Source organism: Pundamilia nyererei, unplaced genomic scaffold, assembly GCF_000239375.1.
Source record: "Pundamilia nyererei isolate P.nyererei 1_Seehausen unplaced genomic scaffold, PunNye1.0 scaffold00337, whole genome shotgun sequence".
NCBI classification, from domain to species: Eukaryota; Metazoa; Chordata; class Actinopteri; order Cichliformes; family Cichlidae; genus Pundamilia; species Pundamilia nyererei.
The window spans coordinates 465,204-476,686 of NW_005187738.1; the positions used below are offsets into that span (position 1 = coordinate 465,204).

Sequence of the window (11,483 nt, forward strand, 5' to 3'; positions counted from 1 at the left end):
TGCAGACAGCAGAGGCTTGCTAAACAGGAACAACTGGCTCGCAAGACAATAATATCACATGTGCTTTTATTTCTTTATCATTCACTTTAAAGTGTCAGAAAGCACAAACAATACCAGCAGTCAAGTCATGCATATTAATGTTTTCTTATTCACAAAATCCTTCCAGCTCCTGTATGTTTCACTTCTCCATAACTGCAAACAGCATGCAGTTAGCATTTAGCTAAAGAGCCAAACATTTTCAAGAGCCAGTCTGGCCCAGAAACTCAACTCAACTCCATTTGTAAATGTTTGCCAACAAGTTTATCCAGGTGACAATCCCAGTTTTGTGTTTCCAGCTGCCTTGAAAGAACAGATAATTATGCAGAACAGGTTTTACGTAGCTTGTTGTTTGTTTCTGTTTGTTATTGTTTCCATTTTCACTGTCTTTCTGCGTGGTTTGCAAATTGAAGTAAACCATTTGTAAACACTGGTGTATTTAAAGCTTTAACTAAGGCAGGAAGAGCGACTACAAAACAAACAGTTTAATCCACAGTTAGTTTATCGCGTATATCTGGCTAATAACCTGCTACCAAACACCCAGCAGACAGACAGGAACATGTTTGAGTCTGAATTCCCGGAATACAGACTACAGACGACCCACTTGTCTGATCTTGTTTGTTGGAGACTTTGCTTTCAGTTTGATTCCTTGTTTTTTATGGAAGTCCTAATCAAAATGGCTTCAGAAGAAAATCACAAAGGAAAATTTGTAAAAAGAGTTGACAGTGATTCTCTAAATCAGGGGTGTCCAAATCCAGGCCTCAGGGGCCGGTGTCCTGCAGGTTTTAGATGTGTCCTTGATCCAACACAGCAGATTTAAATGGCTAAACGACCTCCTCAACATGTCTTGAAGTTCTCCAGAGGCCTGGTAATGACCTAATCATTTGATTCAGGTGTGGTGACCCAGGGTGAGATCTAAAACCTGCAGGGCACCGACCCTCGAGGCCTGGAGTTGGACACCCCTGCTCTAATGGTCAGCATTATTAGAGACCCTTTCACATTAGAGGCCTGTTTGATTCAATGTTCAAATCAAACTTCGTTGTTTAAAAGGGCGTGATGACATCACAGTTGGGGTGGCACACAACTTAAATCTTTTCAGCCTCTTTAAGAGGAGATTGTTGTTCCTCTTCTTGTTTAGGTTGATTTCGTTCAGTTTTATTGTTTTGTTTTTGGTTTCACTATTGCTATTAAAAATATTCCAAAGATATTGTTAAACAAAATATGTAGCTTGCTTAGTGCAGTTGATATTTGCACACAAGAAGTTAATTCTGAAATTAAACTTCTTTGGATATAATAAAACATTAATATGAAAAAGAATATAAAAAAGAAGAAAAAACAACCTAAATGGCAATCCTTGTACCTTTGCCTTCTCTAAATCATGCACAAAGCAAAAAATTGCAAATATCTTTTCCAAAACAATAAATTAACGATATTTTTCTCGTATTATTTCACACATGCATGACAGACAGACCAAATTTTGTAAAGTGAGTGAGTCGCTGTGCTGGCCTGACACAGTGCACTGAGAGCTCAGACCTATAAGTGAAAGCAACATAGTCAGCAGGCTGGACTTCACCGTCTTTAAATAACATGGCGTTACTCCACCAACAAGCTGTGACTTGCAGTGACAGGCAGCCGGGAAGCCTGAACCAGTCGCTGCCCACTGTTGAAATAGGAAAGTTATTATAAAGGTCTATATGGTTTCACTTTTCTTTCCTGTCAGACATGTTAAATGAGGTCGTTTTCTGTTAATGGTTATACTAATGCATGTGAATTTGTCGCCATCTAGTGGGCAGCAGTGTATATGAATAACATTCAATTGGGCAGACTTTCTTCTTCATGCATGAACAAAATGAACCCAAGTTTACAAAGCAAGAGCACCAAATTAGAGTGTTGTGTTCCTATGCTTTCATGATAGTGTATAAAAAACAGTCCCAGTTTCAACCTTGTGATTTTCAATGCTTAATTTTATTGGCTTTGACTGAAAGGATACAAGAGGCAGCATAGCAAGAGCAAGAGATAGACAGTTACTGTAAAAAAAACAAAAAAAAAAGAGCAACAATCCCATTTTCCTTTCTTATACACGTATAGTACATATACATTATTTAATTGGTGTTTTATGCAGCAGGCCATATTAAAAGAACTGTGACTATACGGTATTGGGCCACAATGTTAAAAAACTTACTGGTGATTAACACTGGCTGTTTTGTCACAATGCCATTTTCTGGTGGGTAACCTGGGTTCCCAGCACTCATGTGGTTCTTATGTTGAGACATAAGGTAATATGTCTATAGGTAATAAAAAAAACGATATTTGACAAATGTAAAGGTTGGTGCAATGATAGAGATAGTTCTGTTTTCTGATCTTTAGGCTGAATAAGGATTTCTCTGAAGTCAAAGTGGACATGCGTTGATATATTTTGCAGGAATATATTTATCTGTGTTAGTCAGTCTATTTGCTGGGAAAAGCTCACTAAAAATGATATGAATAAAAACTATAATTGCAGTAAAACCCTGTTATTAAGTAAAAATAATATGCAGCACCAAGTATATTTTAAACCAGACAATATCGACTGGATTGTGTTTTCAATTCATGAAGTGGTAACTGGATCTGAAATATCATTTGGCATGCAACAGCAAAATGATCCCTGTCATCATACACTTCCTCTACACAACATCCACTTACAAGTTTCTTCTACAAACTTGTAAGTGGATGTAATAGTACTTTATTTTGAGTGTGCATCAAGACAAAGTAACAGTACTTAATTTCTTTGGAATTTAAAGATACTTTTGGACATAACCAACTGTGAACTTTTATGTTCGGATACCAATACTCTTAATTAGTTATATATGTTTCAGTTACTATAAAGAAGTATATTCCTCAGTGACAGCATGATCATGTTCCAACACATCATCAAATCTATTGTTTATGCAGCTGCTGACTGTGGTTTACACCATTTGAATCTTTTGTTTTCTTTGACAAACAGAGTAAGAAAATCACTTGAAGGAGTGCTCGCTACAATAATCATGGAAAAGAAAAGCAGCAGATACACAGCTCCCCCTGGAAGTTTTCTAAGACACATATGCAGAGCTTCCCACCACCTACAAAATGCTTACATGTGAATAATAACTATGCTGGGAATTTATTGTCACATGATCAGTGACAAACCAGCTTTGATCATTCACACCCATTCACATAAGCACTTTTTTCTATGTAAGTGCTTTTTATCTAACATTCACACATGCATATGAAGAGAGCGTCATGTAGAATCAGCCAGTGATAGATGTCTCTGATGTCTTCGTGCTCTGTTTTGGGTAAAACACAACAAAAGTTTCTAGCATATCAATACGGAGCCACCAAACCAGGGTGAACAATGCTTTTCTGCAAGGGGTCAAACTGACTCAGGATCAGTGGAAATGCAGTAAGTGGAACAAATCAGAAATTACTGTTTGTTTATTATTTTAAAAAGCTCCATTTTTGTTTCAATTTTGTTCTATCCAGAAATGTAGATTCTGTAACAGTAAGGTAAGAGTGCCAGCTCCTTGTGGGTTAATTAAGAAGCACTACTTCTTGTCAGAAGTTAGGTGATGTTAATATTAATTCTAGAAATGTTACAATGGGGGAAGTGATGACAATTAGTGTAATTCACTATTGGACAATTCAGTTTAAAAAATGAGATGTAGTTAAACTTACCAAACAGGAGCAGGAGACCTGAAGCTTTTCCAGGACTACTGGCTCTCCACCACCTGTTATTCAAACACAGGCTGTTAAAGCGCCTCTAAAAACAACAACCGACTGCCAACTACCACATTTTGAAAACAAGGGGCAGCATTTTCACAGTGACAATGTTGCTACTGCTATCCTGTTTTTACTTTTGATGTTGGTTTTTAGCCCTCAGTTAATCAAGAAACTTTACGTTTTTCCAAGGTCAATACTGGACATACAAATATCTTTTTAATATGTAGCCTGGTTTTATACAACATGAAAGCACAGCCCTCCTGATATGGCACAACATCTCATTAACACACCTTGTTTCTCTGCATTATTTTGATAGCTTTAAGCTAATTTTGGATAATCCTGAACTACTATTAAAACACTATTCATGAAAAGTGTTCTCAGAAAACGTGTCAAGGAAAGAACATTTCATTCCTTAGTAGTAATGCTGACATCACCACACTGAGAGCAACGGTGCCCAACACTGGGCCAGCCCAGAATCTATTTGACACCTCGGCTAAATTTGCAAACGTGGAGTGATTATTAAGACCCTCTAGTGAAAAAGAGAACATTGATGTTATCTCTGACCTTGATGATTACTTGTGCTTGTCCAGATAACCCTTCTCCCTCCATATCTGCTGCCTGTACTGTCAGAGTGTACTGTGGATATTTCTGTTGGAGGAGAAATATAACAAGTTCAGCTCATCAACAAGAAGGATAAAACATTCTATCATCAGTTTGTATCCAAAGGAGACTCTGATGAGATACTTCTCATTTTAAAGTTCAGTGGAATATGCTAACTAATTTCTGTTTACATAGAACTGACAGTGTCATGTGACAACATCCCAGCAGAACAAAGTTTTCAAGTTGATTATTAGCAACAGGAATATATGGAATCAAGCTTTTTTCTGAAACCAGAAAGAGCTGACAGACACTTTGGTGCATTTTAATGTTGCAGATTCATCTAATGCTATAATGCTGTCCACCCTATGAAGCTAACCACTAACTGTGTGGTAGCATAGGCAGAATGAGAGCCAGGGAGTTTATTTTCCAGTTGCACTCAGAAGAGACAGTTTTATTTCATTTTTGAACATATATCTTTGAGACAGCACCAGATCATATTTAACTTTGTCTACACTGACACACCTGTGTTAGCCTACTTGAATTAGTGGACATAAGTGGACAGATATCAGCTAAACAAGTAAAATGGAATGAAGTCGTGATCTTTTCCTGCTTCTTTGATAGAATTTGCTGTTTGTTAAAGCTGTTTTTAATTTGTAAAAAAGTGGTACAGGGGAAAAGAAAAGTTAAAACTGCCAACTTAATAGTTGTTCTTTTTTTAAAAAATCCCTTGTATGCCAGTCATAAGTGGGTCCCCTTATCCCGAGCTGGCCAGTGTGCTTACTGTCACTGAATGCGTTAGAAGGCTAACCTCTCTGTCTAGTCCAGTGCCAGCAACACTGATGGCTCCAGTAACTGAGTTGATTTCAAACATGTTGTCACTGGGCAGCTGCGGGTCCTGCCTCAGAATACGGTAACGGATATCTGAGTTGGCATTATCTGGTTCATCAGAATCTGTAGCCTCGACCTTAATCACTTCAGAACCTGGAGAGAAAGAATTCAGAAGTAGGAATTAAGAACAGTCATTCAGGCTTTGTTGATCTTTTATTTATAGTAGGGTTACAATGTACACATCCCACTTTACTGGATCTAATTACAAATAAAGTACCTTGTAACTATTAGCAACAGATTCCTTTTTCTCCTGTAAAAGTGAAACAAGCACACATGACAAGCAAACTTAAATTAAAAACACTATCAGTACCTTGTGCTGAGTTTTCAGCAACTTGTCCCTCAAAGGTGTTTTGAGAGAAGACAGGTTTGTTGTCATTCTGGTCGATGACTTTAACTGTAACACTCATGACCTCCTGGTGATCTCCACTTTCTGCCACGACATGCACTTGTAGCTGCCAATATACAATCACATTAAAATTATGTTGTTCAAAAAAGAATAAACAATGTACATTAATGCTTTTATTCAAAATAATAGGAACATTTTGGGACAGAGAGAAGGAAAGACATGCAGCAAAGGGCTGCGGGTCATACTCAAACCCACACCTGTTGCTGCTGCTGTGGTAAATAAAATAAAAAAATCTGTCAGCGCAACTCTTTGGGCTTAAATTATTAGAAAGACTTCTGACAGCTCATTGCTCAGACTATGTTTTAATTATAAAACAAAAGGTTATAATCTATTTTCTTACAAAGAACTACCATAAATATCTTTGGTAGATAGTGAAACATCCACACTTTCCTGTTGTCTTTCTGTGACTTAATACTTTGATGCAGTATAAATGGGAGAGAAGCTATAAAACTTGTAAAACGTGTTCATCTGGACGTAACATTTAAGTGGAAGAAATATTGGCCATGAGTACCATCCAGAGAGAGTTGGGGAATAGCTGCAACCACAGCATTGTAAGATGTTGAAAGAGGACCAGGGAGGACGCTGGTTTGAGCAGGAGTCAAGGAGCCTGTTTATGTGAACCACCTCTGAACTGAAGAGGGGGCCCAAGGTTTACATCTCTCACTGCAAATTCATTTGTATTTTAATTTAGATTCAAATAGCATTTACATTCTGAAGCAGTAACCTTATTTTATTCTTATGTTAATACATCAATAGATTCAGTTACTTTTGCATAAAAACACTGCTTTCAAGTGGTCCAAGAGTACATTTCAGAGCTTGTACTTTTTCACTTTCACTTAAGTAAAGAGGTTGATTCAGTACTTTTACCTTTACTGGAGTATTTTTTAACACAAGAAAAATGTCACTTTACCTTATAATGGGCTACTTCCTCTCTGTCGACTGGCTGTGTGACATACAGACTGCCAGTGTCTCTATTCATGGTGAAAAGGGCAACAGGAGGCTGATCAGCTCCTGGACCAGTGATGCTGTAATGTAAATTCTGCTTTTGATGTTCATCAGACCGTATCTAAACAAAACACACCAGGATTAGGTTAAACCACTCTCACTGACTACAGTTATAATATTGCACAACAACTATTGTAAAGCAGTTGTGCAGAGGTCTTTAGCTGTGTTTTTTTTAAACATTTATTATTAGCCCATTATTAGTTTTAACAAATTTTATGTAATACACCATGGACATAAAAAAAAATGCATAATGATAAAACAGAAAACAAAACAAACCATAACAGAAGGTAAGGGCAGATATACAAATCAAGTTAGCACTTCAAGCCGTTAAGTCCACAGTGTATACGTTACAGTTCACCAAAAAGCTGTAGAATTTTGACCATATGGACCAAAACTGTTTATTTCTTAATGCATAAGTTATTTCCTCCATAGATAGTATAGATGTCAGTCCATTAAACCACTGAGATAGTCCACATATTTTTTGATTTTTCCAACACATAGCAACACAGCGCTTGGCTTCCAAAAGTCGATCATTAACAGAGCTCTATTGTTTGCAGCAAGTACAAAATTATTTGTGTATATATTTAAAATACATATGTTGGGATCGAGTGGAATCACATCACCAATGATTGGACTTAACAGATTTATTACCTTTTCCCAAAAAACTTTCACATGTGGACATTCCCATATACAGTGAAATAAAGAACTCCTATCCACTCCACACTTAATAACAGGTGTCTGGGATGTTTGGGTTAAAATGATGCATTTTTGATGGAGTAATATATTGTCTTGTTAACCATTTATGTTGAAGTAGTTTAGATTAATTGTCTGACTCTGGGCCAAGAAGCATGATTTATACCAATCGTCATCTGATCCATTTGCAAATCATTCCTCCAAGCCTCTAAAAGAGACTGCGTTGATTCTTTGGAATTTTCCATAAATAATTTGTACGATGCAGAAACTCGGCCTCTCTCATTTAGATGCTTTATAACTGTGTTCACTAGAGAGGAGTAGGTGGGGATTTCAAAGCTGTTACCTTGTGTGGTTAAGATAACATTTCTTAATTGAAGAAATTTAAAAAGAAATGTTTGACAGGAATAGAAAATGTACTTCTAAGCTGTTCAAAAGCCATAAGAGTATTATTCCTAAACATATCAGACACTTTTCTTATATCTTGATCGAACCAAAGTTTAAAGCCTTCATCTGCCCTACCAGGAGGAAAGCTGTTATTTCCAAATATTGGAGTGAACCTAGAAAGTTGTGACGTTTCTCCCAAGTAGTTATGTGATTCATACCAGATCATTACAGTGTTTTTAAAAAAAGGGTTCTTAGTTTGCTTAAGTAGTGCTTTCCTGTTGGCTGAGAAAAGATATAAGTTAGGGGGAATTTTGATTTCTGTAGACTGCATAGAAACTCACACTGGAGTCTGCTCATTAGCAAAATAAAACATTGCCACTCTGATTTGAGCAGAAGTACCACGTTAAATTAGGAAGTTGTAAACCCCCTCTTTCATAAGGAAGGTATAGTAAGGAGATTCTGAGCCTTGGTCTTTTGCCATTTCAGATAAAGTTTCGGAATAGTTTTTGCAAATCTTAAAAGAAAGATTTTGGTCGAGAGAGAGATATTGATTGAAAAAGGTAAAGATATTTGGGCAAAATTTACATTTTTAGTATATTAATACGATCAATTAAAGATATAGGTAATTTCGTCCATCTATTTAGGAGTGTAGTAACTGACGTCGTTAAGGAATTATAATTGGATGCAAGAATATTTTCAATTGAGGGAATTAATTTCACACCTAGATAAGTAAACCCATGTTCAGATTACAGAAAGGGAGGATTTTGCAGAAACTGGAGGATTTTGTCGTTCATTTTTATTCAAAAATAATATTTCAGACTTTTTATTTTGTAACCAGAAAATGTACTAAATGTATTAATGAGACTTAATATGGATGGTATTGATTTGTTTAAATTGGTGCAGAACAGGATCATATCATTTGCATATAGGGCAATACGGTGGTCAACATTGCCTACTTTAATTCCTGATATGTTTTTATGATTCCAAATTGCCATTGCAAGAGACACAATTGCCAAGGTGAACAAGAGAGGTGACAAAGGGCACCTTGTGTAGTACCGCGATAGAGTCTGAATGGTGCGGGAAAAAGACCGTTAGTTAAAATCTCTTCTTGAGGATTGGAGTATATCAATTGAATCCATTTAAAAAATCTGTTTCCAATACCAAACTTTCTCAAAACTTCAAATAAAAATGGCCATTCAATCCTGTCAAAGGCTTTTTCATCATCCATTGAGATTAATGCATTGTCTCTGGTCTATTTTTTCTCATAAATGATCTTCATGACCCTCCGTATATTGTGAAACCTCTGCCTCCCCTGGATAAAGCCATTCTGGTCTGAGTGAATCATATTAGGCAAGAGTGTCTCTAGTCTCGTAGCTAATAATTTGCAGAGTATCTTTTAATCAACAGTGAAATTGGTCTATAAGAACTGCAATTAATTGCTGGCTTTCAATAAAAGGTTTCAGTAAAAGTGTAATTGTTGCAATAAGGGCTGGATCAAACTGTCTTTAAATATTTTTATTGGTATCAGTATTGAAAAAAAATCATTTTTTTTATTAAAATGAATTTGAATGCTCAGTTTTGTATAGCTGTTTATAAAAAGTGCAAAAAGAGTCATATATGTTTAGGATCAGCTGTGATCTGTCCTTCATCTGTAGTTACAGAATTTATTGTTCGTCTGTTAAATACGCCAAGCCAGTATTTTACTTGCTTTTTCATCCTGTTCATAATATGACTGTTTCAGTCTTATTAAACTGTTAGTAGCTTTATTTAATGACAAAATATTGAATTTAGCTCTGAGTTTATTTAACTCTAGAATTGGAGCATTAGATTTGGATATAAATATCTCTTCCTCAATGTCTTTTATCTTTTTCTCCAGATGGACCAATTCCATCCTAGATGCTTTTTGTTTAAAACTTGTATAAAGGATCATTTGCCCTCTCAGGAAAGCCTCCCATTTTAAAGTAGCCGTGGTTTGAGTTGTATTATAAGCAAAGTAATAATCTATTTGCTTTCCAATGTGTTCCAAGAATTCTGGATCTTTCAACCAGAAAGATTGCAGTCGCCATCTAGTGGTAAATAATGGTAAGCTGGGTAAATATAGTTGAAATGAAACGGTGGAGTGATCTGATATGACAATACTATCACACCAGGATTTAGTTACCATGGATACCAAGGATGCAGAAAGTAAGAAATAGTCAATTCTGAAAAAGGTCCCATGAGTGCTAGAGTAGCAAGAGAAAGTAATCTTATCTGGGTGCATGTTTCTCCAAACATCAACTAAATTGAATTCAGTCATAAATTGTAGCATTTCCTTTCTAGACTGCTTATGAGCTGAATTGACTCCACTTGATTTATCAACACTTGAATAAAGTGTGCCATTAAAATCTCCCCCAATAATGAGATATCCTGGAAATAACAAAACAGATTTCTAAAAAAAGATGGGTTGTCATTATTGCATTCATATGTATCAAGTTCAATTTGTGAGGCTATCTCACATTGGACAATAAAATATCTGCCATAACAATCACTAATAATGTTAACAAGGTTAAATGGTACTGAGTTATGAATTAGTGTAATTACACCTCTGGATCGAGAATTATATGAAGCATGAATAATGTGACTCGACAAATTAAAGCTGAAGTAATATTTTTACAAGCGACCCACCTAACTGCTGATGACACTATTAGAGTAAGGAGACAATGGCCGGATTCGATTCATAACTTGTTTCAGTTTAACCAGTTAATTCAACCTTCGAGTAAACCAATACGGAGACATCCTGTGCAGAAACAAAAGTCTGAAGTTAATTTCAGAATCAGATTCTCTTACTTCAATTAACTTAATAGGATAGGGTCCTCTGTTGTTCTCAGTGAAGAAAATAGCTGGAAAAACACGTGCAGTGTTGGGTTCCACGTTGCTGCTGCTGTCAGGAGCATTACTGCTGCCATCTGTCACCGTGAGGATGACTTTGGTTTGTCCAGTTAACCCTTCTCCTGCCATATCTGCTGCTTGTACTGTCAGAGTGTACTGTGGATATTTCTGGTAAGATACAGACATCAGCTCATCAACAGGAAGGTAGAAACACTGACATCGGTTTTACAGACTGTAACACAGCCTTCAGACGGACTAAAGCTCTTCATCTATGAAGGCCGATTCTGCTGAAAAGCTGAAGTTTAACTTGTTTAATATTTTACTTATGACAAACATGATGCTGTTGAGAGGCGTGGCCAAACTTAATAAAATAAAGTATTCCTTGACCATTTGGCACAAGGCTGTTTGTTGTTGCTCTGTGAAGTCAGTCGCAAAGAGTTTTACGATGCTGCATCAAAAACAGATTGCTCTGATCTCCCATAGTTTGCATGGAAGACACAGATTTATCTGACAAACTATTTGCCAAGTAGGAATTGTGTGTCCAGAGGCATGACACAAACCAGAAATGTAGACTGATAAACTATAACTATACTTCAGAGGCTGTGTCAAATTTGAGTTTCATTATCAAAACCCCACAATGTTTTTTTGCAGCACCCTCTTTGTGACTGATTTCTAGCAGTGACAGGCAGACTGCTGATCCGGATTCATTATAAAATGTTTTTTCAGCCCTTAGGTGTAAAAGGACACTTGTGTTTTAAATGTGTTTAACAAGTCTTACCTCTCTGTCTAATCCGCTACCAGTGATTCTGATGCTTCCAGTAATTGGGTTGATTTCAAACATGTTGTCAGTGGGCAGCGGTGGGTCCTG

General features: G+C 36.6%; 1 protein-coding gene across 1 annotated transcript; it reads right to left on the minus strand.

The window, feature by feature from the left end:
• Positions 1–1,982: 1,982 nt before the first annotated feature.
• On the minus strand, positions 1,983–11,477 carry LOC102215810 (cadherin-4-like). The gene is made up of 8 exons (XM_005752000.1): positions 11,394–11,477; positions 10,574–10,783; positions 6,576–6,731; positions 5,570–5,711; positions 5,180–5,352; positions 4,336–4,419; positions 3,727–3,779; positions 1,983–3,338 (listed from the first exon to the last, which is right to left on the minus strand). Exons 1-7 carry the CDS (start codon positions 11,454–11,456, stop codon positions 3,762–3,764), a joined length of 846 nt encoding a protein of 281 aa, XP_005752057.1. The 5' UTR covers positions 11,457–11,477; the 3' UTR covers positions 1,983–3,338; positions 3,727–3,761.
• Positions 11,478–11,483: the final 6 nt, after the last annotated feature.